Consider the following 26,856-nt stretch of genomic DNA (forward strand, 5'->3'; position numbering starts at 1 on the left):
TGGTGGCTCCCTAGTTCCATTCCTGCAAGCCGGTGCTCCTTCAGCTTGGCCGGTGGCTCCCGTGCGGGTTGCAGGCCTGCGAAGCTTCCGCACACGCTCTCCACGGTAGCGGCACAGGACAGCTAAACTCTCTGCATCCTGCACGCACCTCCGATGTTCTGGAGCGGGCGCCGGCGTTTTTTGCACCTGCGTGGCAGCTCCGGCCGCCGGCGCGACCGTAACAGAAGAAGGGGATGTTGGGAAGGGTTGCCGGCGAGGAAGAGGGTGGCCAAGCACTGCAGCGCCCCCCCCCCCCCCCCTCAGGCATGGCCCCTGAGTGTCCGAAGAGGTCACACAGCCCCAAAAAAAAGCCAGCACTGCATTCAGATGTCACCCACTTCTAAGTTTTAAAAACGGATTTTTTTTTTTGTTTGTTTGTTTAATTTGCTTTGTTTTTTTTAGATTGCCTGTCAAGTTTCCAAGGTTTAGCTGCGGTTGTCCCCCCTCTTCCCTCTTGTCACCGTACAAGGAAATTTAGAGGCTTGCGTTGCTTCAGACGCCATGATGGAAGAATGTGTCAGCCCCTCGCCAAAGCAGGGCCCCCCCCCAAAAAAAACAAACCAGAAAGGAAAGGCGACCTAGCAGAGCCCTGAGTGGATGTAAAAAGCGACAGTAGATCCGGAGGCGCGAAACGAGGCATCAGGTAGCGGTGTGCGTGGTTAACGGTTCCGACCCGTCTGTGAGAGTGCTTGACCGTAACCTCGGAAAGCTTTAAAACGACGCCGCAGCCTGTGCTTAAACGATTGAACCGTTCATTAGAACTTCAAACGGAGATTAACGGACCCCGCGTTGCTGTCTTGGAATCCGGTGATTGCCACCGTTTTGTTGGAGGCGTTGGAGGCTTTACGTGCCCATCTCGTTAAGTAAAATCCGTTTTATGCGCGACAGCCCCTGAAGCAGCCCCCACATGGGCGAAGCTCGGGCCTGGAGCCGGGCACTTACTGGGCGACCTTTTTATAAATAAACTTACTGTCGAGGACCTCCGGATCTACCGTTGTTTTTTTTTACATTCCCTCACCGAAGCAGGGCAGGGATCTGAAATGTAAATGCAAGCAGAATGCTGGTCGGAGCAGTTTGACAGACAGGCTCGTACTATGTCTTTTTTTTTTTTTTTAAATTTTTGTAAATCTTTGCCATTCATCTGTTTTCCCCATTTGAAAACTACGGGTTGCCATCCTGCCTTCCAGATCAAGCGAGAACAGGGCACTTTTCGTTTGAGGGGAAACACAAGGCTGCGCTGGGCCTGCTAGAAAGCAGGCTTGTGAGAGCACCGATGCACCTCTTACTGTACCTCTATCGACGCCTGCAGCTTATTCAGAGAGCTTGCACCAGGATATCCCCGGGAAAGCTTGACAAGCTGTTTACAGTTCATTTCTATCCCCCAGGGCAGTCAGAGGCACCGTTACAGGACAAATGAAACGATGCCACTGGCAGAAGGAGGAGGATACGCTGCTCGAGTCATTGGTGCAAGAGATAAACCAGATCCGTGGTGGGCTGGGGGGGGGGGGGGGAGGGCATGGGTGAGGAGGTGGTGCAAGGGGAGCTGAGGACTTGGGCAGAGAAAGGGCTTTTTAACTGGATTTGCAGCTCAGATCTATTTGTGATTAGGGAGATTTTTTTTTAATGTGGCCCGCGTTGTTCCTAATACTTTGTCGTAATTAAAACTCAAATAAAACGAAGGCGCGGTGAGCACGAATCCACTTTTTTTTTTTTTTTTTTTAAACCAGAAGGCTGTGCAAACACTCGGCGGCCTTTTCTGCAGCATCTGCAGCGGCTGGATAGAGAAGGTGCTCACGATTCGAGTGCCTTTTGAAAGAACGAGATAAGGAATTTTTGGCTGGCACAGCAACGACCACAAAAAAAAAAATTAAAAATTAAATACTAAAATGAAAATGGAAAGTGTAAACAGCTCTGCAGGGCAAGGAGGGGAAGTCCCATTGAATTCAACAGCAGCTCCTGGGGCCTGGCAGCCCTGCATCCCACGTTGCCGCAGCGTTGTCATGTTTTGGCTGCCGTGCATATTCCCTCTGATCCTCTCTCTTTATAGCGCTCCTTTTGCCACCTGTGCTTGTGCTTGATCTCTTGAGCAGTGGCAAGAAGGACAATTTTTCAAAGGCATTTATCTGGGCAAATATGCAGGTGAATTGAGCTGGCTGAACGTCGCCCTCCTCGACACAGCTAAAAAGTAGGCACTGACTTTTATCTGCAGTAAAACGAGACATTCTCAAGAGCGTGTTTAGGTCAAAGTGAGGTGAAACAGTCTGTCCATGTCTGATTTATTTTTTCATGTTTCATGCCATATATTTTACCTCTTCCCTTGCCCTCCCACCGATTGGCTGCCCGTACCAATAGCAGAGGCAAATCTACGCAGCCACGCATACAGGGGCAGATTTTAAAACCTTCGCGCGCGGCCTACGTTTGTGCCGCACCAGTGTGCGCCCGATTTTATAACACGCGCGCGCGCAGCCGTTCGCTTGTTATGAAATCCGGGGTCGGAGCACGCAAGGGGGCGCACACTAGTGCACCTTGCGCGTGCCGAGCCCTAGGGGGAGCCCCGATGGCTTTCCCCGTTCCCTCCGAGGCCGCTCCGAAATCGGAGCGGCCTCGGAGGGAACTTTCCTTCGGCCCTCCCTCACCTTCCCCTACCTGTCCCGCCCCCCAGCCTGAAAAAAAAATTACCCCCGTACCTTTATCCCAGAAGTTACACCTGCCAGAGGCCGGCGCACAATCCCCAGGCCCCCGGACCGCTCATTTTGTTTCAAGCCCCGGGACTTACCACGCTTCCCGGGGCTTTACGCGCTCCGCTGGGCCTTTTGAAAATAGGCCCGGAGCATGTAACACCCCCACCACCCCCCCCCCCCCCCCCCAATGTGCGTAGGCTTTGAAAATCTGCCCCACATTGTGAGCAATGTGAAAATTGTCTGCTATGTACGCATATTAAAAACGGCTGTGTCGATTTCCAGCACTGCGAGTTATTCAGAATCGCTGCCGGAGTAAGGCCAAGACTCCAAGCAGCACGATTGGTCACGAGCAGTCACGTGACTCCAGTATAGTTCCATAATCTGTGTGCATGCCCTCAACTCAGCTGCTGAATGGATGATGGCTTTATTACCTGCAAATTTAAAGAAATATATTGCAATCTTTTTTTATATTACTTATTTAGTACTGAGTGAAGTAATGCGGTCGGGGTATTAATTCATAAATGCAATTTGCTTGATAAACTTTATATCATTACGTTTAATAATGGGAAAAATAAGTAGTAATATAGACAAACGTGGGTCCTTATTGCTATTTAATGTTGCAAGCCGCCTCAGTTGTGTGCATGTAGATGTGGGAGGGTTGCATATGAGGGGGGTGGCAGCTTGGCGTTTGGATTGTGTACCCCCGAGGAAAGGGTACTGTGACGGCTGGCTGCATTTTGTGGCTCTCCCCCCCCCCCCCCCCCCCCATGGCGTGCGTGTAGGGTAATAAAATCACACCCACTCTTCTGCCTGCGGCTGACCTCTGGGCTAATAACGCGGAATGGAAATGTTGGCCACCAGGGTCCATGCCTGACCGAGGTGTGCCGGGCCAGACATGCTCTCCGCGGCCGGCAAAACACTTGCCAGGAGCTGCTCCCCAGGCTGGCAGGGAAGCAAAGCCCTGCTTTGTTCTGCGGGACGGCTCCTGCTATTTCTTGTGCAGCTTCAGCTTTTTTTTTTTTCTGATGGGCAGGTTTACAAAATGTGTGACTTACCCCACCCAAAAAACAAAAAAAAAGTAAAGAGGGAAGGATTAGAATGAGGGGAGCATCTCAAAAGAGTTTCACTTAATGAAGGGCAGTGGCCTTTGGTGCAGAGGCGGCAGCCTGCACCTGATCTGCGATAAATATGCGCAGAAAGCGGGCGCTGAACACTCGGCGCCCGCTTTCTTAACGCCCCCCCCCCCCCCCCGGGCGCCCCTCCTGGGGGCGCCATGCAATATTTAAATTAGGGGTTGCGTTACCAAGGAGCCCACGAGCGTCGGCCGTCTGCACAGCCAGGGGTTCGGGAAACGGACGCTTCTTCTCAACTGAGCCTCCGGTGCCTGCACCCGACTGCCGTTGCTTTTTTTTTTTTTTTTTTAAAGATTTGTTCCTCCTACTTCCTCGTAATGATATTAAGTAGGAGGATGTACAGAAAAGCTTTTTTTTTTTTTTTTTGCTTTTCTGTACTACTATAAGGAGGGCTCAGCAATTAACGCCTGCTCTGGGCAGGCGTTAAATTCTGAGTACAAAAATGTGCCTCTTAAGGGGTAGATTTTAAAAGGGTGTGCGCGGGCGTCCGTGTGCGCGCGCGCGCTACCAGGCGCGCGCGCACATGTAAACCCAATGTTATAACTTGCGCGCGCAAGTCATAAAATCCGGGGTCGGCGCTCGCAAGGGGGTGCACAATTGTGCGCCTTGCGCGCGCCGAGCCGCGCTGCCTTCCCCCGATCCCTCCCCCCCTAACCTGACCTTCCCACCCCTTCCCCTAACCTTTCCTCCCCCTAGCCCTACTCTAACACCCCCCCCAAATTTTTATTTTACCTTTTGTGCCCGCCGGCACGCGATCCTCCGACACAGCGGCAATGGCCGCTCTGCCGGAGGCCTCTCTGGCCCTGCCCCTTTAGTAAAGCCCCGGGGCTTTTTAAAATCCTACAAGGGGATTAGGTAGCGCCTATACACCTGCCGGTGAAACAGTGCTCTCAGCTGAGCCCCTTAGGGCCACGAGTGGAGAAACCAAAGCCTCTCTCTCAGCATTCCTGTCACTGCCTTTTGGGAGATTTGCTCTTAACCGCTTTCGGCTTTGGTTAAGAGCGGAAGGTGTGAGGTAGGATACAAGAGAGAGGGGGGGGGCTGGCTGTGAGCGGTGCATCCGTGCCCCATGCTTGGGGGGGGGACAGGTTGTCTGTGCAGAAAGCTGGGTCCTCACCTCTCTCTCTCTCTCTCTCCTTCCGTCTTCTCTCCCCCCCACAGCAGCTGAGCAGCACCTGGGAAGCCATGACTTGCGGGAAGACGGGGGAGCAGAAGATCCTAACGGAAGCAGCCCACAAATACATGAACGCGCTCTCCGCCAGGACCCTGGTCATGTGAAGGGAAGCACCAAAGCACATCTCCCTCTCCCCCCATCCCCCTCGATGGGAAAACTGGCGCATTTCTGGAGCAGCATTACTATCGTTCTTAAAACACTTAAAAGTGGACTCGGAATTTACAGTTCCTCTACCTGAAAAAAATGACTTTCATTATTGGGAGATAAACATAATTGTTGTTTGTTGTTTGTTGTTGTTGTTGTTGTTGTTGTTAGTGTGGTACAACAGTTGGGAGCAGCACAAAGTGCATTTAAAGTCGTGAAAGCATAATTCTTGTTGGATTTCAACCCAACTAAAGGGAGATTTTTTTATTTTTTTTCCAAGGTTGGGGGGGGGGAGTAGGAGGAGCAGCGGGACAGAAACAGGCAGATCCCCGCCTCCCCCCCCTCAAAAAAAAAACCAAAACATAGAAAAAGCCTTACCTAAACTTTAAGGTATTACATGATTTAATCAATCCCTCGTGAAATGTTTCGAGACAAACATTAACGAAAGGAAACCAAAAATGCCTTTTATGTAACTTTTTTTTTTTGTAGAGCAAGCAGACTCACCCCCCCAGTATTGGTTTTTCTACAGCAGTGCATGCGTGTGTGTGTGGGGGGAGGGGGCATGGACAGAAGCAGTTATCTGACTTGTATTTTTGGGAGGTGGGGGGGGGAGGTTATTAAGTCAATGAACAAAATGCACTGGTACAAAAAAAAAAGTCAAGCATTACTACAGCAGGAGGGAGAAGAGGGGGTGGTGGGTGGGGAGGAGCACGAATCAAAGAGTTCGAAGTTACCCGTTTGCCTTCCTTGTGCTGGTCCCGCAATCAGGACGACGCAAGCGTGTGCCTGAGTTTCTGTTTTCTTTAATTATTATTATTATCATTGTTAGCTTGCTTTTAAAAAAAAAAAAAAGATTACTGTACGAAACATAGTTTTTATAAGAACAAATTATATTTTTATTCAGTAATTTAATTTTGTACAATGGTTAATGTATTTTTTTTTTTTAATTATTATTTTTTTTTAAATAATTTTCGGCTGCTAAGGGCTTTGCACGTGTTCGGGCGTGCAGCCGGCGCAAGGCGAGCCGGCAGGGCTTTTGCGGGAGTCGAGGAAGAGATGGGCTTGGCGTTTTAGCTGGTTCACCCGCACGTTTAGCATTTGAGATCTCTTCGCTTTTTATTTTTCCCCCCCACAAAGGAACCGATGTTCTTGGGTCGGGGGTACTTAGAAAATGTTCTGTGCTTTTGTTTTCCTGCTGTGCCTTGCACCTTGTAATGTTTGGGAGAAGAAGAAACTGTGTTGCGTTTGTTTTTTTTTTTAATCTTTTCCTGGCTGTTCTCTTTGCAGTAGGGTTGCCTATGTTTTGGTCATTTGTTCCGGATACGCTTGGTGTTTTGTACAGTACTGCCTTACCGAGCACTAACACGTGATGAGAACACTGAATTTTTTTTTTATTTTATTTTTTTTTTTGTAATTATTATTTTTATATTGGATCGGAACTTGCTGCCTTACTGTCATTTGGTGCAGCAGAACTGCACTTAACCTTTTGATACAATAATGTACTGCCATGTACATAAATAAAAAGTGTCTTTTTTTTTTTTAAAGTTTTTTTTTAAACTTGAGTCCTTTTTTTTTTCTTTAATGAAGGGCCCTCCAGCCTGAATACACATCCTGCTCTGCTTTACAAGATTGTTGGATTGCCAGACGTAAAATATGTTTCTTTCATTCCTAGCAAAAGTTGAATGCTGTCCATAGAGGCATAACCTACAGCCAGTCAGAAGGGGCAAAGTCAGACGCTGTTTCATTCATTCATTTGTTCTGAATGTGTAGGAACAATGCTGGTCCTGGGGAAAACTGGGTTCCCTATATACATTGTGATACCTTTTTATTGGGTGACACTGAGAAACAGAATCTGACGACGGATAATGAGTGCAAGGTCTGTCTGGTTTGCCCATTTCCCATCCTCTAATAATATTATAAGTCCAACTTGGCTTCAGACTTTACCCTCTCTTCCCTGCCACTAAGGATGCGCTGGGCTTAGTCCAGGCTTTCATGAATTCTCTTACCGTTTCTTTGCCTCCACCATCTCTAGTAGAATATTGTTCCATACATCCACCATTGTTTCTATGAAGCAGTTCATCCTTTAGACTCAAACCATGACCTTTTTTTTATTTATTTAGAACTTCCTTATCCAATGAAAATTGTCTGCCTCTTATATGTTGTTTAAACTTCTCAAGTATTGGAATGTCTTGTTATATTCTCCCCCTCCGTCTTTCCTTTAGCATATATACATGTACTTCACCCTTTGACAGCCCTCTGGACTCTGTCCATAACGTTTTGAAGGTGTTGCCTCCAGGACAGGACATGGAACCCTAGAAAAAAATGTCGCCTTGTGATTTGTATAAAGATCTATGGAGTCACCTCCAAAAGGATTTATGCACATAAATGGCCTTTTGAAAATTGCCTGGTGAGTTGGATGAATAAAAATACAAGCAAAAGCAATTTGACACGTACTTTGCGCACCCTGCAGTGAGGCGTCCAGGGAGTTGAGTTTGGGGCAGGGACAGAACTTAACATCCTTACTTGCGGTTTTCGAAACTATGCAAGTATGGACTCAGAATTATGCCTGCTGCTAAGCAGATTTAACTCTGTGCGTGTAGTTCAGCACAAGTGTGAAGGATATTTCTTTTTTAGTGCAGCACAAAGAGATTCATGCCAAGAGAGGAGATATCTAGGGTTAAACATCTTCAGGTATTAGGTACAACATATTTGCACACTATGGGCCAGATTTTCGAATCTACGCCCGATTTTTATAACATGCGCGCGCCGCCGTGCACGTGTTATAAAATCCAGGGTCGGTGCGCACAAGGGGGTGCACGCCGAGCCCTAGCGGAGCCCCAATGGTTTTCCCTGTTCCCTCCTGCCCCAGCCCTACCTAAATCCCCCCCCCCCCTACCTTTATTTCTTTATTTACACTTGCCTCTGGGCAGGCGTAGCTTGCACGCATGCTGTGCCAGAGGCCTCAGTCTTGCCCTGCCCCCAGCCCGCCCACTCCCCGCCTTTTTTTCCAAGCCCCAGGACATACGCGCATCCCGGGGCTTGCGCGCATCGCCAAGCCTATGCAAAATAGGCTCGGCGCGCGCAGGAGGGTTTTAAAAGGGTTATGCGCATATATTACGCTCGTAACTCTTTTAAAATCCGCCCCTATGGATGTTGACTTGTTAATAATGCAGTATTGTACTAAACTTGTTGCTCATATCATAATTGGGTGCTTGGCACACTCAGCCATGAAGCTTGGAGGCTGACACCCTGTAACAGCCAAGGACAGATTTACTCAACACTTATTTATGGTTTTATGGTATTTTAAAAAGTGCTGTATGCAACCTGAGGCTCTACACCTGACTAGTAGTTTTCACCCCATCTCTGCACTTCTGTTTATTGCGAAAATAATTGAATCCACAGTATTAAAACAATTATCTGAATATCTAGACCAAAATTCCATCCTAAACCTTACCAGTTACTACCAGTTTTTCTTCCCCACTCGCAATGGCTGGAATTCCACCAAACAATTTCTCACCATGTGTTTATCCTACATTAATACCTGGTTATTTCATTATAAACTAAGTCTAAAACAAAACAGAAATCATGATTTTGGGAAATCCGTCTTTTGATAATAACTCGATACACATTATTGTTGATGACCTTACCATTAATATTACTAATAAAGTACGGAACCTCAGGGTACTTTATCAATCAGTCGTCAAATCCTCTTTTTACAAGATCCGCTTGTTCAGACATATCAAGCTTTTATTGAATATGATGCTTTTTGAACATTCCTACAGTCCCTTGCCCTAACTGGCCTCGATTACTGTAACACTCTTTACAGTGGTCTCCCTGCTTCGTCTTTACGCCCATTACAACTCGTTCAGAATTCGGCCGCTCAATTACTCAGTGATTCTAAGTTTACTGACCATGTCCCTCCTGTATTATTTAATCTTCACTGCTTACCCATCTCCTGGCATATACAATACAAATTACTTACCATAATTCACAACTTAATCCATAACAAGAATTGCTGGCTTTCTTCAACTTTACATTTATACACTCTATCGCATGTTTTAAGATCTCAGAACCAAATGCTACTTCAAATACCATCCCCCAAATCTACCAGGCTAGTGTTCACTCATGAAAGATCATTCTCACAGGACAAGCAGGATGGTAGTCCTCACATATGGGTGACATCACAGGATGGAGCCCAATCACGGAACACTTTTGTCAAAGTTTCTAGAACTTTGACTGGCCCCTACTGGGCATGCCCAGCATAGCACCAACCCTGCAGCCAGCAGGGGTCCCTCTTCAGTCTTCTTTTTTCTGTGCAGCAGTAGCCACATGGTTAAGGAACTCTGCAAGGATTCCTGACAGGAATTTTCCTCACGGAATTATTTAAAGTTAAATTGCCCCACAGGGGTCCCTCTTAACTTTTTTCAGTCCACAGTACTCCAGTAAGTTGTCCGTCGATTACCGTCGAGTTTGGCCCTCGCAGCCTACTGGCCATCGACCGTACCGTGGCTCGATTTTTCTATGGCCATGGCGTCGGGGTTCCGTCGGTGTCCAGACTGTACTCGTACCAAGTCCATTACAGACCTGCATAAAGTCTGTGTAATATGTCTTGGACGAGAGCACGATGTCTTGACCTGCACCAAATGTGCCCTAATGACACCAAAAGGTTGCAAGGCCAGAATGGAGAAGATGGGACTTCTCTTCCATGCTCAAACCCCGACTCCATCCATTGCATCGACGTCATCTGAACCGGCACCGTCAATGTCGCGTCAGCATCGACCACCGACCGGTGACCACCCGGCATTGATCACTTCTTGGCCTTCGACACCCGCTTCTCCCCTTCAGGACCAAGAGGATCGTTAGGAGAAACATTGCCATCGGCACCGAAAGTCTCGGACCATCGAGGCATCGAAACCATCGACCTCGCCATTGTCCGAGCCGCCGCTGAAGAAACCCTGTCCAGAAAAGGCACCCACCTTTTCGGCGACCGGGTCACCGAGGCAATCCTCACCCGACAAGGTGGCAGGAGCTGCGAATCCGCCTCTAGCGGTAGTCCCTCCGGCTATGCCTCTGCCTCCTTCTTCTGTTCCGGAGCCGGGGCTGCTTGCTCCAGGTCTCCAAGAAGAATTGGACCGGATGGTTCAGGAGGCCATCGACAAGGTGATGCACCGACTCCAGGTTCCCCCAACACCGATATTGGTACCGGTAGTGGAACCAAGCACTGAACCCATTCCAGCAGCATTGGCACCGCTGCTATCGAGGATGGAAGCGCTTATTGCTGCTTTTCCACCAGTGGACCCCGGGTCACAGATGGCTCCGGTGCCCTCCCCGCTGACTTTATCATTGGGAGGAGAAACACCGTTCCGCATCCCTCCATTGGGAGCTCTGCCTCAGCCATCGAGATCGATACCGATACCTCCATCGACACCATCGAACCATCCACCGATGCCATCGATGCCTGTGCCAGAGCCTTCATTGCTTTCATCGGTGCCTCCGGTTATTCCTCCGATGCCTTCGGAGCCTAAGCCAGGACCTTCAGGTATCCAACTACCCTGTCCCTCTACAATTCCTAGAGCAACAGGGTGCTGATCCTTATGATACCTGGACTGATGATTCTTCACCAGACAGCGATGATTTGCCTTCACCACCTTCACCCACTGAAAGTAGAAAGCATTCTCCTCCAGAGGACCTTTCTTTCATAAATTTTGTGAAGGATGGGTCTGAATTGGTCCCCTTCCAGTTACTGACAGAACAGGACGACAGACATCAAATGATGGAGTTGCTTCAATTCCTGGATGTGCCCAAGGAAATCACCTCCATCCCCATCCATCACGTTCTTCTTGACCTTCTCAAAAAGAACTGGGAACATCCTGGCTCCATTGCACCAGTCCACAGAAAACTGACTACCTATTTGGTGCAGTCAGCTCCAGGCTTTCAAAAGCCTTAGTTGAATCACAAGTCTGTGGTGGTTGAATCTGCACAAAAGAAAGCAAAAAGATCGAAAACTCATACTTTCTTTCCCCCTGGCAAGGAATAGAAATTTTTGGATACCGAGTCTTTCAAGGATCAATGCTGTTCCTCCGAATTGCTGCTTACCAACTATATATGACCCAATATAATAGGGTCATTTTTAAGCAACTACAAGACTTGACAACCTCCATGCCTCAGTCACTTCCAGAAAAGTTCCACACCTTACTTAATAAGGATTTGGAGGCAGGCAAACATGAGATTCGATCATGTTATGATATCTTTGACACTGCAACCAGAGTATCTGCAGCCACTATTTCAGCAAGACGATGGGCTTGGCTCAAGTCTTCAGACCTTCGTCTGGAAGTGCAAGAGCGGTTGTCTGACCTCCCCTGCATAGGAGACAATCTCTTTGGCAAGCAGATTCAAAAGACAGTGGCTGAACTAAAGGACCATCATGAGACTCTCAGACAGCTCTCTCTGATACCTTCGGTTTATCCTTCTAAACAGCCTTTCCGGAAGGACTCTAAAAAGTCTTTTTATAGACCAAAGTCCTACCCGCCAGCAGCCAGATGCTGTTCTGCGAGACCATTCCTCAAATCACATTCTCGTCAAACCCGAAAGCAAAAGCCACAGACAGCCCCCCAATCGGGCCCTGCTTCTGGTTTTTGACTCTCGCATAGAGAGCAGCAGCCAGATTCCATTACCAAATGTCCCAGTGGGAGGCCACTTGTGCTATTTCAACAACATATGGCAATCAATCACCTCGGACCACTGGGTCCTAGCAATAATTGCTCAAGGCTAAGATCTCAAATTTCTCTCCATCCCGCCAGATTCCCTTCCTCTAATGATGTGGAAAACATCCGACCATTCATTGCACCTGGAGCAAGAGGCCTCCTTCCTACTCCAGTCCAGAGCAATAGAACCAGTACCATTGCCTCAGCAAGGCCTCGGGTTCTATTCCCGGTACTTTCTAATCCCCAAAATATCAGGAGGCGTTTGTCCAATTTTGGATCTACGAGCCCTCAACAAGTACCTCCAGAGAGAAAAGTTCAAGATGGTAACCTTGGGCTCCCTGCTTCCTCTTCTTCAAAGAGGAGACTGGCTCTGCTATCTCGACCTCCAGGATGCATACACTCATATTGCGATAACTCCATCTCATCGCAAATTCCTGATGTTTCTCGTAGGCTCCAAGCACTATCAATACCGAGTGCTTCCATTCGGCCTAGCATCTGCACCACGAGTCTTTACAAAATGCCTCGTTGTGGTTGCCTCTTTCCTCAGGACTCAAGGTGTTCACGTCTACCCCTATCTGGACGACTGGTTAATCAGGGCTCCAACTCAGCAATCCGCTTTGTCATCCCTACATCTCATCTTAAACACTCTGCTTTCACTCGGATTTCTCGTCAACTATGACAAATCCTCCTTAGTCCCATCTCAAACCTTATCGTTCATTGGGGCAGACTTGGACACCTAACAGGCAAAGGCTTTCCTGCCTCGACAACGAGCCCTCACTCTTGTGTCTCTGGCGCATCAGCTGCAGTCTCAACGCTCGACGACTGCTCATCGTTTTCTCATCCTTCTAGGACACATGGCGTCCTCAGTTCAGGTCACATCAATGGCCCGCCTGGCCATGAGAGTCATGCAGTGGACTCTAAGGTCGCAATGGACACAGTCCCTTCAGCCCCTGTCGACCATTGTCCACATCACCGACTCACTCTGTCTGTCTCTCGCCTGGTGGACGAATCACATCAATCTTCTACAGGGCTTGCCCTTTCAGGCGCTAAACCCTCAAGTAACTCTAACCACCAATGCTTCCAACTTCGGGTGAGGAGCCCATGGGGCCGATCTCCAGACACAAGGTTCCTGGTCTCCAGAGGAAGCCAAACACCAAATAAATTTCCTGGAGCTTAGAGCAATAAGATACGCTCTCAGAGTATTTCAGGATCGCCTGTCCAATCAAGTCATCCTAATCCAGACGGACAACCAGGTGGCCATGTGGTACATCAACAAGCAGGGAGGGACAGGATCCTACCTTCTGTGTCAGGAAGCTGCACATATATGGGCGGAGGCCCTCTCCCACTCAATGTAACTCAGGGCCACCTATTTGCTGGGAGTGGACAACATGTTGGCAGACAAGTTGAGTCGCTCCTTCCAACTGCACGATTGGTCTCTAAACCCCTCAGTAGTGAATTCCATCTTCCAAGAATGGGTTATCCTCAAATAGACCTCTTTGCGTCACCCCAGAATCTCAAAGTAGGCAATTTCTGCTCTCTCCCTCGCAGCCAACAGTATCCACCAAGAGACGCGTTCTCCCTATCATGGTCAATCGCTCTCCTATATGCATTCCCTCCACTTCCACTTCTCTCGAAGACTCTCATGAAGTTATGTCAGGACAAGGGAACCATAATCCTGATAGCACCCCACTGGCCCCGCCAAGTATGGGTTCCAATTCTTCAGGATCTTTCCATTCGCAGGCACATTCCTCTGGGAACAGACCTGCTTCTAATCACTCAAAACGACAGGTGCCTTCGCCACCCCAATCTTCAGGCCCTGTCCCTGACAGCATGGATGTTGAAAGGTTCCTTCAGCCGCTTAACCTTTCTGATCCAGTCTCCTGTGTCTTGATTGCTTCACGGAAGCCTTCCACGAGAAAATCGTATTCCTACAAATGGAACAGGTTCACGTCATGGTGCTCTTCTCAGGCCCTTGATCCTTATACCTGTCCAATCCAGAAGTTTCTAGACTACCTCTGGCACTTGTCAGTCAGGTCTTAAAACTTCCTCCATTAGAATGCATGTCAGTGCGGTAGCTGCCTTCCATAAAGATATCGGGGATGTCCCTATCTCAGTACAACCCCTTGTCACACGAGTTCTGAAAGCCTCCACTGTGTCCTCCGGCCCCTTCTTGGGACCTCAACCTGGTTTTTGGTCGGTTCATGAAACCACCATTTGAACCTCTCCAATCCTGTGAACTTCGCTTTCTCACATGGAAAGTGATTTTCCTTTTGACAATCACTTTGGCTCGCAGAGTTAGTGAGTTATAGGCCCTAGTTACCTATCCGCCTTACACTAACCTTCTGCAGGCCCGGGTGGTACTTCACACTCACCCTAAATTCTTATCTAAGGTAGTATCAGAGTTTCATCTCAATCAATCCATTATACTACCTACCTTCTTTCCCTGGCCCCATTCCAATCCAGGTGAGCAGGCTCTGCATACCCTTGACTGCAAACGAGCTCTAGCGTTCTACCTAGACCGTACAGCTGCCCACAGGAAAAGCACTCAATTATTTGTGTCTTTCCATCCTAACAAATTGGGGCAGCCTATGGGTAAGCAGACTCTCTCCTCCTGGCTAGCGGACTGCATATCCTTTTGCTATCAGCACGGGGGCATTCCACTCCAAGACCTTGTTAAAGCACACTCTGTGAGGGCCATGGCGACTTCAGTAGCACACCTACGATCGGTGCCGCTTCCTGACATTTGCAGGGCTGCCACTTGGAGTTCTCTCCATACCATTATAGCCCATTATTGCTTGGACAAAGCCGGAAGACAAGATTCTATCTTCGGCCAGTCTGTCTTGCGTAACTTATTTATGACGTGATGTACCAACACCCTTCCGCCTGCCCGGTGGGGTTCAGGATGCCCTCTACCAAATTCCACCCCAGTTGTTGTGCTTGTTGCACGCCGTTGGGTTCATTTGGTGCATGTTCGGACATCCTCAGCTCGGTACTCATCCATATGTGAGGACTACCATCCTGCTTGTCCTGTGAGAAAGCACAGGACAGGTGTTCTCACAGGACAGCAGGATGTTAGTCCTCACGAAACCCGCCCGCCACCCTGCGGTGTTGGGTTCATTTATTATTTTATTTTTCGGCACTACCTGTAGCTTTTAAATAAGACTGAAGAGGGACCCCCGCTGGCTGCAGGGTTGGTGCCATGCTGGGCATGCCCAGTAGGGGCCAGTCAAAGTTCTAGAAACTTTGACAAAAGTGTTCCGTGATTGGGCTCCATCCTGTGATGTCACCCATATGTGAGGACTAACATCCTGCTGTCCTGTGAGAACACCTGTTACAGGTAAGCAACATTTGTTTTCTCCATTACAGGCCCAATCATTTGGAACGCCCTCCCACCAAATATCCGTCTTATATCTGATGCCAAAGAATTCAAAAAGGCACTAAACACTCAGCTCTTCAAACTTGCATACCCAGAATAATGTGTTCCTGTTCTACATTCTATTTCCATAGTCTACCCCTCCCCATCACTCTTCCCTGCCATTTTTAATTTTTTGTTATATAATTCTTTGATATTTTGTTCATTATTTATGTTAATCGTATTTTTATTTTTATCTTATTTCATTTATCAATTTTATGTATGTATTTTATTGTAAACAGCCCCGAACCTTGGAGGCTGTGGTATATAACTACTTTTAAATAAATAAGGAATGTTAGGAGCTCAGCTGATACCAAATCTGAAATGCTGCAAGGAAGAAAACTTGTTTTCTAGATAAATATAGTGCCTTTGAAAGGCACTGGATTGACAACGTTGGAATCATTCTTCCCATTTATCCACAGAACAGATACAGCACAGACATCAGCAATGTAAGCTCCCCTACCCTGCCCTGCCAATGTACCTCACCCCAATTCTGAGAGCGAGAGGGTAATTCAGCCTGCGTGCCTGTACAGTCTTGGGTCTTTCCGCAATGACTGTAGCTAGTGCCACACTGTGACACACCCCCTATGGACTAAACTCACTTCATAAGGGTCACTAAATGGCTTTCTGATGGACAATGTGAACTAGATTTTGAATCCAATAACTGTTGCCTAGAAAAGAAAGGCTCCGTTGCCCTGTCCCAGTTCACTGCTAGCAACCAGCAAGAGAGAAGCAGCTGTTCTGGGAAGCAAAAGGGTCACATCCCTATCTCCATCCTCACCTACACCAGCAGTGATGCCCATGAGTTTTGCAGCTGGACTATGTACGGTGATGGTGTTTACATTCACTAGGGGCCAATTACATTTAGATGCCTGCTGCCGGCGAGAGGAAGAACTAGAGAGAGCAGGATTTTTTTTGCCATAGGGGAGCTCCAATTGTTCCCTTGCTTGCTGCTGCTGTTCCACCGCTCCGGTGTTCATTACCAGCTATGTCATTTCCTGTTGATGTCACCAGAGGTAGACAACATCTAGAGGCCCTTTTCAGATACAAGTTGAAGCAAAGGGGCTTGCTTGCCCTTGGGGAAGAGACCCGAGACCAGATCCGGTGCTAACGGGTGTGCACGCCCGGTGGGAGCGATGGGGGCCGAGGAGAAGAGGAGGCCCGCAAGGCCACCGTTGGACCTCATCCTACCGGTGGCGGAAGACGAGGAGGCCCACCAGGTGGGGTGCCCGTTCTCCTGCTCCTTCATTGTGCCAGCATTCAGTAGCCAAAGCAAATGCAGCTAGCACCACTCTATGCTGGTCTCATGATGCACAAGATCAGCACAGAGGAAGTGCTAGCCCCGTGAGATTTGACTAGCGCAGGTGCCAGCACAAAAAGAGGAGCAGCAGAATGGGCACCCCTATCTGCTCCCGATGATGTGTGTGAATAAATGAATGAGAGTGACTGGTTGAATATATATGAATGGGACCCTGACTGTGTGTGCATGTGTGTGTGTATGGGAACCTACCTAGGGGTGATGAAATATTTTATTGCTGTTTTGAAATTTTTTTACATTTTGAATGAGCTCTTAATTATTGGATATTATTCTGTTCCTTACTTTGTTGGAAATACTCTTTTTATTAATATGGTTTTACTAATAGGATTGATTTATATTCCTTGATTTTATTGTTTGATGATTTATGAGGACTGGTGATATTTGTTTCTTCATTGCTGCATGACTTGTTGCAGTTTCCAGTTCAGTTTCTGTCTATATGTTTCTATTTATACTTTATGGTCTCTTTATTCTGTATTTGGTGAGGATGAGTCTGTGTCCTGCATTTTTAAATGAGGTGTGGGGTATTCTGCTAGCTTGTAGTTTCTATGTAGGGGTTTACAGCAGCCTGGTTTGTTCTGTTTTTTCCCACAGGGCATGTATTGTTATTTTAAGGCCTGATGAAATATTTGCAGTGTTGCTTATTCATAGATAGCATTATTCTTGTTTGGGTGCTGGCTATTAGTACTGTTTTAGTATGGGAAGTTTACTGTGTCATTATTGTCATTTAATTTACTCAAGATTTTCTGAGGACTAAACCCACACCCAACACGTGTTAAAATAGGTCTAATACCATATGGGTTTACTAGGTAGCACCATAACAGTGCAACAAAATGGTGCCAGCTACAAGGCCAGCCAGCACCATTTTTCCATACCGGTTAGTGAATGAATCCTGCCTAATTTTGACATTGAGGTTCGGGGAGGGTGTCCATTTTAAAAGTTTAGATTGTCGGAAGAAGCATGGCTTTTTTTCAGTGGGGAAAGGGGCCTGCGACAGAGTGTGAGACTGACAGTTCCTGTTCATAACCAGATCATTCCAGACTCCCTGGGTTTTACCTCCCTGCCAGCAGATGGAGACAGAGAAAAAAAGCTTCACTGACTCTACCATATTAACCCAGTGTGCCATCTGCAGTCCCTCAGTATTTCTTTGTCTCCAGCAGAAGGTAGACGTGTGAAACCTGCAGTCTGGAGAGGAAAACAAAAAGAAAATTAAAGAAGAAAAACAAGGAGTTTTAGATTTCCTTTTAGGAGGTTGCTAGGTCCTGGTGGGGCCATCCTTTCTCATCTGAGGCGGATGAGCAGGGGGTTGGTGACCCATGAGTTGGCTCAGTCCTTTTCTCAGTGAGGGTTGAAAGCTGGTGGTCCAGTTCCCTCTCCCCCAGGAGGACCCATTGGATCCCGCTCCAGTTCTGTAGCTTCAGGAGTTGTCAACTTCAGGGAAGTTGACTTTTTCTTTGCTTTGTTAAAGTTTGTTGAAAAAAAAAAAGCAAAATAAGCAAAGGCTGCAGCAGTCTGAGTGGGAGGATGAGTTTTCTGCACTCTGGGAGCTGGCGCGGCAGTGAAGTTCATTGCTCCTGGCAAGAAGGTACTTACCGTGGCACTCAGCTCCTGATGCCACGTGGTCTGGCTTGCAGGTAGAAGGGGATGGTGCATGGTAGCAGCTGCTGTTCTTGTGGGGAGTTGCGTGTGAGTTTTTGTATCCGCTGCATCTCTATAGGGGAAGGCGGCTTGGGGATAGCTACGGATATCTTTCCCGTCAGTGCGGGATTGGCAGCCATCTTGGCTTCGGCAGCAGTGGTATCAGGGAATTTCCCCATCACCATTATCTCTTGCCATAGAGGGCCCTGAGGAAGCTGCTTCTAGGCAGGAAGCTGCTTCTGGGGCAGAAGAGGACCTCCTAGGGAAGGAGCCTGGAGATTCTTCTGCTTTTTCTTCAGAGTTTGTGCTGCTCCTGCACAAAGCTTATCTGGCCAGAAAAGCAGAGGTCCCAGTCCAAGGTGCACCTTGTTGGGGACTCGTGACCCAAGAAGAGACCCAAAGTCTCGAAGAGGAAAGGTTCTGCAAGTATCCAGAGGGTCCTGGGGCTGACAGCTCGCCCAGGTAGCCCTAGAAAGGACTCTGAGTAATCAGAGGATTCTGTTCCGCCAGCAGACGACTCTCCTGGCACGGGTTCCAATCACGACTTGTCAGATCCAGAAGAGGTCTCAGAAGAATTGCCTGTAACTGAGGGGGATGACCCTCAGGTGGTGATTCTCTTCCACAAGGAGAAGCTGTGGCCCTTGATTCCCCATGTTCTAAAGGAGCTAGGGATCAAGGTCCCACAGTAAGAATTTCCCCAGGAGGGTGTGGATGGATTAAGGGGCCTGGTGAAGACTTTTCCTTTCCAAAATCGGTGAGGAAGTTGATGGTCAGGGAGTGGGACATTCCTGAGCTCAGCCTGAAGGTTGGCAGGGCAATGGCTAAGTTGTATCCGTTGCCAGAAGACACACTGGAGCTTTTTATGCTTCCAAAGGTGGACATTTCTGTGCCAGCGGTGACTAAAAAGGTCACAATTTCCAGTGGCTGGGTCAGCTACACTGAAAGATGTTCAAGACCAGAAGTTGGAAGTTCATCTCAAGAAGATTTTTGAGGTGACCTCGTTGAGTATATGGGCTGCAGTAGTTTTATGCAAAGAGCATGCTTGCACTGGGTCCAACAATTGCTGGCAAAGGAGCCAACGTCTGCATCTGCAGTGAAGCAGGCAGAGCGTCAGGAGGTGGCGGTAGCATATGTTGATGATGCCTTATTTGATCTGATCAGAACCTTTTCCTGGATTATGATGTTGGCTGTGTCGGCCAGGCATCTATTTTGGTTGAGGAACTGGTTAGCAGATGTCTGGTCCAATTTGCAGTTGTGGGCTTTGCGGTTTAAGTCAAGCTTCTGTTTGGAGGGGACTTGGAAGACCTGGTAAAGCATCTTAGAGTTCAAAGGTCATAAGTTGCTCGAGGACAGACCAAAGGGGGGAAAGAGGTCTTTCCCTATCCGTTCCTGTTTTCAGGATAATAGGAGATTTAGGCAGCTTAGAGCTCCTTCGGGGTCTCAGAGGCAAGGCTCAGGCAGAACACAATCCTGGGGGCAGTCCTTTAGTGGAGGAAGTAAGCCAAACTTGGACAACCCTGGGCAAGGAGCTGGTGGAGTCAAATCCTCACAATGGGGTGAGGTCGGTCCACTCTTCTATTCTGACTATCGAGGGCCAACTGACTCTCTCTTACAAGGAGTGGGCCAAAATTAGGATGGACCAGTGGGTCCTAAGTGTGGTAAGAGACAGCTATGCGTTAAAATTTGCTCGACCACTCAGACACATACATTGTCTCCACTTGCCAAGAAGGTGGCAGTACCGGGGACCATGGATCGCTTGCAGGGGGAGCAGCGATCAGGAAGGTGTTCCATTTATTTTGTGATTCCAAAAAAAGGAAGGAACCTTCAGACCAATCTTAGATTTAAAGAAGTTAAATGCTGCTCTTAAGGTTCCCCGTTTTTGTATGGAGACTCTGCACTCAGTCATCGTGGAGGTGCACAAAGGGAAGTTTCTGGCATCCCTAGACCGAATGGAAGTATATTTGCATATAGCAATCTGACCAGAGCACCAGAAATTCCTATGGTTAATGGTTCTGTTGAAGCATTTTCAATTTTGTGCCCTTTCTTTCAGGTTGGTGATGGCTCCGCATATTTTTACCAAGGTGATGGTGGTGGTAGTGGCGGCTCTCTGAAGGGCGGGCATACTGTTACATCCATATCTGGATGAATGGCTCGTTTAGGCAAATTTGGTGGATCTCTGTCAGCAGTCAATACAACAGGTTTTTCAGAAATTGAGATCCCTGGGCTGGGTGGTAAATCTAGCAAAAAGCCATTTCATACTTTATCAAGTCCTGGAATACCTAGGAGTCCACTTCGACACCAGGGTAGGGAAGGTGTTTCTCACTAGGGATTGGAGGCTCAAACTGAAGACTTAGGTTCGCTGCCTTTCATAGCTTGTGGTGTCCAAGGTCTGGGACTAGCTATAAGTCCTGAGCTCTATGGCATCGACCCTGGAGTTGGTTCCTTGGATGTTTGCTCATATGCAGCCTGTGCAGAAGGCTCTCCTCTCCCCTTGGAATCCGTTATTGGAGCAATTTCATCCTCCACTTCCACTCGGGGTGGGGGGGGGGGGGGGGGGCGCCAGGTCCAGTCTTTCATGGTGGCATGTTTGCGCCAATCTGAGTAGCGGAGTGGAGCGGGAAGTTCTGACCTGAGTGGTAGTAACCACCTATGCCAGTCTCTATGGTAAGGAGGAAGCATTGTGGTCTATCAATCGATTAGTACGTTTCGCATTGCTTGCCTTTCTGCCATGGCTATGCGGTTGGCCAGTATGGATTCTGTCAGAAATTGCAATGATGGTGGAGGAACCAAGAGTTGAGAAGTGGCTCAGGAAGACCAGGAGTTGGTTCGCTGGGGGAAGCAGCCTCTGGCCCTATTGGTGGCATCTCACATAGCCGGGAAGGAAAATATACAGGCAGTTTTTCTCAGTCAGCAACGCTGGACCCTGGCAAGTGGGAACTGGCAGAGGAGGTGATGCGCCTCATTTGAGTCAGATGGGGAATACCCCACATGAACTTAATGATGTCTCACTAGAACACCAAGGTGCTTCATTTTTACAGTCACAGGTGAGAACATGGGGCAGAAGGCATTGATGTCCTTGCCCATTCGTGGTCATGGATGGGCAAGGTACTACAAGAGATAGAGAATCATCTAGGCAAGGTGATCATAGTGACTCTGGAGTGGGCCATGTTGATCATGGTTCGCAGATCTGGTCAATCTAGCGGTAGATGGGCTGTTGACGTTCAGTCAGATCCAAGTCGCTTCTGTCTCGCCACTTGGCTTTTGAAAGGAATCATCTGAGCTGGAAGGAGTATTCTGAGGAGGTCATCACCACTTTGTTGCAGGCGAGAAGACCATCCACTTCCTTAGCCTATGTGAAGATTTGGAGGGTTTTCGAGTCCTGGTATATACCGATCAGAGAATGAAGCCTACTTATGCTTCAGTTGCACATATTTTTACTTTTTTTTGCAGAAGGGGGTTGGTTAACGTCCTAGCCTTTAATTCCCTAGGGTGCAAGTGGTGGCTTTGGGCTGTCTTCAAGGCAGAGTGCAGAGGGTGCCCCTGGTCGCACATCCTGATGTGGTTCACTTTCTTCAGGGAGCAAAGCATTTGCAACCTCCAGTGCAAAAGCTATGTCCATCTTGGAATCTTAATTGGGTCCTAAAGGGGATGTGTGCGGCTCCACTTGAGACTGTGAAGAGGGCAGTACCACACAGGGAAGGTGCAAACGAAACTCTTTTGGCAGCCTATCTTCAGGCAGGGGAAGCTTTTGCCCCATAGGCAGCTCAACGATAGTTTGTCAGTTCATTTCTTTTCGGGGGTTTGTAACAGTGAGACTTTCTGTGATGGCAAGCATATTACAAGGAGGATGGGGCAGGGGAACAGGGACGGCAACATAAATGCATTGGGCCCCCAGGTACCCAGAGACCCTCGGTACGTCTTTGATTCCAGAGTTATGTTAATTGCAAATTCTGATTTGATTGTAAGCCTTTGATTGTAATGCCTCTGTTCCTTTACATTTATTGTAATCCACCTCGAGGCCAACTTTGGAAAGTGGTGGAATAGGGACCTTCGTTTTCCATTTGTATTTTATTTTTCCCAGGAATTTATCAGTGTTTATTATAACAAATAAAAATGAGAGAAAATCAGTGGACACAACTGATTTTTTCTCTCACTGATTTTTCTCCCAGTTTTCTTTGTTGTAAGTAACGCTGATATTTTCTCAGGAAAAAAACAAACTGAAAATGAAGGACCCAAAATATCTAAAGTTCATACATAAATAATCCACAAACACAATAGTTTCCACTGAAAAGGTGTACAATATCAATACCAAATATAATACCCAACACCTTCCAAATCTAAATGCCTCAGTGATTGTTTTTTTTGAAAAAAATTGAAATTACAAGAAATGCTACTCAAACAGTGAAAAAAATTATAGGCCCAATAATATATATGGACAAGGCGGCAGGTTTCATATCTTCAAACATTACCACCCGATAATTATTTTAATTTTTTTAATCATCAGCTGTATGTCCTCCATCCAAAAACATTAATATGCTTTAGTGTGTGTAACAGCTGACATTTTAAATATTTTTAAAATAGTAAAAAAATGTGCATATAGTTTAAAAATTGGTAAATAGGTTTTTGCAAACATCATGACAGTTATAATTGTAAACCACATTATAAAAACTCCATTATTCAAAGCGAGGTATTCGTCTTGAAAAAAGCAGATGTTTGCAAAAACCTATTTACCAATTTTTAAACTATGTGCACATTTTTTAAGTGCTTATAAAATAAATTAAAAATATTTAAAATGTCATGGGCGATCTGGGGCGGGGCCAAGACTAGCGCACTTAAGTCTGTATTTTAAGAAAGCTGACCATGGTGCACGTCGCCTTGTTTTATTAAGTGAGATAGCAATACAACAAAACATGAGCATATCAGATACGGTTATGACCTCGCCCATGCCCCGCCCCTTTCCCGACCCCCTTCTTCGTGACGCGTGCACGGGTATGTACACACATAACTTTGCAGCTTCCTAAAATGTGTGTTGTTCGCGTGAGGCCCATTTTTGTGTGAACAATGCTTTTAAAATTGACCCGACAGATTCTGATCACTAACTTTATATGCTAGTCCTTTTAGGAAAGTTTTAGAGATTTAAGCAGCACTGTGATACACCAGAATAAAACAGCGCACTAGAAACTGTGCAGATCTTTCCAGTCTTCTTGAGAGGCGCTGCTATCAGAAAGCAGATAAGATGTGCCATACAGGGTCAGACCAAGGGTCCATCAAGCCCAGTACGCTGTTTCCAACAGTGGCCATTCCAGGCTACAAGAACCTGGCAAGTACCCAGACATTAAATAAATCACAAACTACTACTGCTTATTAATTATTGTAACAGCAGTTTATGGATTTTTCCTCTAGGAACTTATCCAAACCTTTTTTAAACCCAGTTACACTAACTGCTGTAACCACATCCTCTGGCAATGAATTCCAGAGCTTAAGTATGGGCTGAGTGAAAAAAAAATTCTTCGTTTTGTTTTAAATGAGCTACTTGCTAACTTCATGGAGTGGGGGCAAAAAAACCACACTCCACGGTCATGATTCATAAACCTCATTTATAACCTGGCTGGGCATTTTCCATCAAGCCTGGTTTATTGGTTCACGATCAGAAATCAGATTTCAACAATCTGGCAAAACTGTACCCTTTCATTTCTAGACCATTGCACTTCGGTGCAGATCCCACCAGATTGTGACTCCTTAAATAGGCAGGGTTTTGGAATGGGGATCTGATCATGATCTCCCCCCACCCCTCTCTAGAAGTGCTGCTGTTAAAGGTTCATACGACTCATTCAGTTTAGCAGACTTGCCGGTGCTTTGCAGCCCGATAGATATCCGTGCCGCGGGTGCCCATTATTCGCCATACAGTTCACTTCTACTTGAAGCCATCCGATTAGTTACCTCATGGCACATTAATCTGCTGTCTGACTTCACTTTTCTTGGATCGTTCGTGGTTGAAAATATGAAAGAAATGTAAAAACATTTTGTCCTGCTATCATCGTCCAGTGCCGCCACGACTAATTTAGCTTATGCGGAAGGCTCTCAGGGTCTACAAGTTCTTCCGAGAGGTTCTTGAGTCTGATCTGCTCGGTGTACCGGTGCAGTTCTTAATTAAGCCCAATGCCCACGGCCAACCTTGCTTCCAACTTTCAGAATTTATTTAGCGATGTGCCAAGATGTCATGACTTACGTAATTACTGCTTTTTCTTAGCTGGTGGTTTCGAGCGGCGGGCTGCGAACCAGGACACCAGGGTTCAAATCCCGCTGGCGTTCCTTGCAACCTTGGGCAAAATCACGTCACCCTCCGTTGCCCCAGGTACAAACTCAGATCTTGAGCCCGCTACTGTGCCTGAATGTAATCCACTACGAAGTGTCTGAAAAGTGGAATAATATAAATCAAACGAATAACACATTCAAAGCAGATGAGTTGCTGTTTGACCAAGATAATAAAAAGATTTTATTTTCCCATTTTTTGCTCTTAGTCTCATAATCAGTTTGCACAACATCCAGAAATGTGTGAGAGTCCATGCACAGCATTTACTTCCTTGCTCTTTTTTTTCCCTCTGCACTCATATAGGATGTGCTCTTCAACCCAGATCCTTCACCTGGAGGTTCACAAAATTATGTGGATGATCCCCCCCCCCCCCCCCCCCCCCCCCAGGAGCAAGTGGCAGCTGTAGCAGAGAGCTGGGTGTGTGGAAGCAGCTGCCGTTCCACAAACGCCACCCGGCTGCAGCCTTACCCGCTCGCCAGCTCTGACCCGCGTGCTCGCAGGCCCAGCTCCCTCCAACGGGACCAAATCTGGCTTTCGCCTGGGGGGAACCGGATTATGCCAAAGCAGGGGCCAGGCCAGATCTGAATCTTTCTTGGGCGGAGGGGGGCCTAAGGTTAACATGGGTGGAGATTGCAGCTGAGGTTTCTGCACCTGCCTGCCAGGATGCTGAAAAGCAATGAGGTGCATAGGCTTCCCCTTCCCAGTCTTTTCCATGTCACAGTATCGCCTGGCGCTGCGTTCTCTCTGCTATGGGGCACTGTCATCTTACCCCCCCCCCCCCCCCAACACACACACACACACACACACACACACGTCTCCTCTCACCCCACACCTTTTCACCTCTATGGCATAATCACCCCAGCTGTTCCCTCCACCTCTGGCATTAATCACCTTCTTTCCCTCCTGCCCTCTCATCCCCCTTGCTTAGTCACCTTTTCTCACCCCCTTCTCACCTCCTAACATCATCAATTCCTTCCTCCTCCTCCTCCATCCCCCAGCATAATCACTCTCCCCCGCCAGACGGAATTATCTCCCTGCTCCAATGCAATCATTCCCCCCCCCACCCCTGGCGATTGCCTCCAGCCAGCAGTGCCTCTTTCCTGTTAATGCTGCTGCCTTCTCCTCCTCCTCCTCCTGCTCCTATGCCCGCCTCCCTGTGAAGCTGGAACCACATGACGGACGCCCCCTAATCTCGCCAGACCTGCCAGCCCCATGCAGTTCTGACTTCGGAGTGAGGCTGGCAGAGGAGGGGGCAGCAGCAACAGGTATGATAGAGGTGTTTAAAATCATGAGCGGTCTAGAACGGGTAGATGTGAATCGGTTATTTACTCTTTCGGATAATAGAAGGACTAGGGGGCACTCCATGAAGTTAGCACGGGGCACATTTAAAACTAATCGGAGAAAGTTCTTTTTTACTCAACGCACAATTAAACTCTGGAATTTGTTGCCAGAGGATGTGGTTAGTGCAGTTAGTATAGCTGTGTTTAAAAAAGGATTGGATAAGTTCTTGGAGGAGAAGTCCATTACCTGCTATTAAGTTCACTTAGAGAATAGCCACTGCCATTAGCAATGGTTACATGGAATGGACTTAGTTTTTGGGTACTTGCCAGGTTCTTATAGCCTGGATTGGCCACTGTTGGAAACAGGATGCTGGGCTTGATGGACCCTTGCTCTGACCCAGTATGGCATGTTCTTATGTTCTGACCCAGTATGGCATGTTCTTATGTTCTGACCCAGTATGGCATGTTATTATGTTCTTATGAAGTGCTGCTCACTGACTCCCCCTGCTGGCAGAAGAGCGAAGGCGGCTTCGCTATGGGCGGTGGCAGTGGGCCTGCGGATTTCCCGGCTCGGCTGAGGAGGTTCTGCCGCGTCACTCCCCGCTGGAAGCCCGGGGCCCCCAAAACGCGTGGCTCTTGGCTTCCAACCACTGTTCTTTTGTCTCCCAGGCAGGAGCCAAAATGAGAACAGGAGACGCAGGATAACGAATCCCTTGTTGGAATCTGAATTTGCTTTCAGCTATTCTGCAAAAAAAAAAAAAAAGCAGCTTTTTGTTAGCTGCTTCTGTTTGCTGTCAGCGTAGCTCTGGCATTTCAAATACGAAAAAAAAAAAAAAGGTATGAAGCTTATTTGTATTGCCTGACACCAGGGTATTTCTCAGCAGCCTCCATGCCCGAAATCTCATTCCTTTCGCTTGCCGTCATCCCGGCCTGCATTAAGCACCGCCGGTGACTCTCCTGCCATTGTTCCTCGCCCTGGGAGGCTCAGCTAGCACCGGATGCCATTAGAGCAATACCCTGACC

At 47.6% G+C, this 26,856-nt stretch overlaps 1 protein-coding gene across 1 annotated transcript in view; it reads left to right on the plus strand.

Moving 5' to 3' along the window:
- Positions 1–5,313, plus strand: part of MYB (MYB proto-oncogene, transcription factor) — a 59,823-nt gene extending 54,510 nt beyond the window's left edge. Inside the window, 1 exon segment of the mRNA XM_029596613.1 lies at positions 5,015–5,313. Coding sequence (XP_029452473.1) covers positions 5,015–5,131 — 117 coding nt within the window. The 3' untranslated portion in view covers positions 5,132–5,313.
- The last annotated feature ends 21,543 nt before the right edge of the window (positions 5,314–26,856 follow it).

This window comes from Rhinatrema bivittatum, chromosome 3, assembly GCF_901001135.1.
Source record: "Rhinatrema bivittatum chromosome 3, aRhiBiv1.1, whole genome shotgun sequence".
Classification (NCBI taxonomy): domain Eukaryota; kingdom Metazoa; phylum Chordata; class Amphibia; order Gymnophiona; family Rhinatrematidae; genus Rhinatrema; species Rhinatrema bivittatum.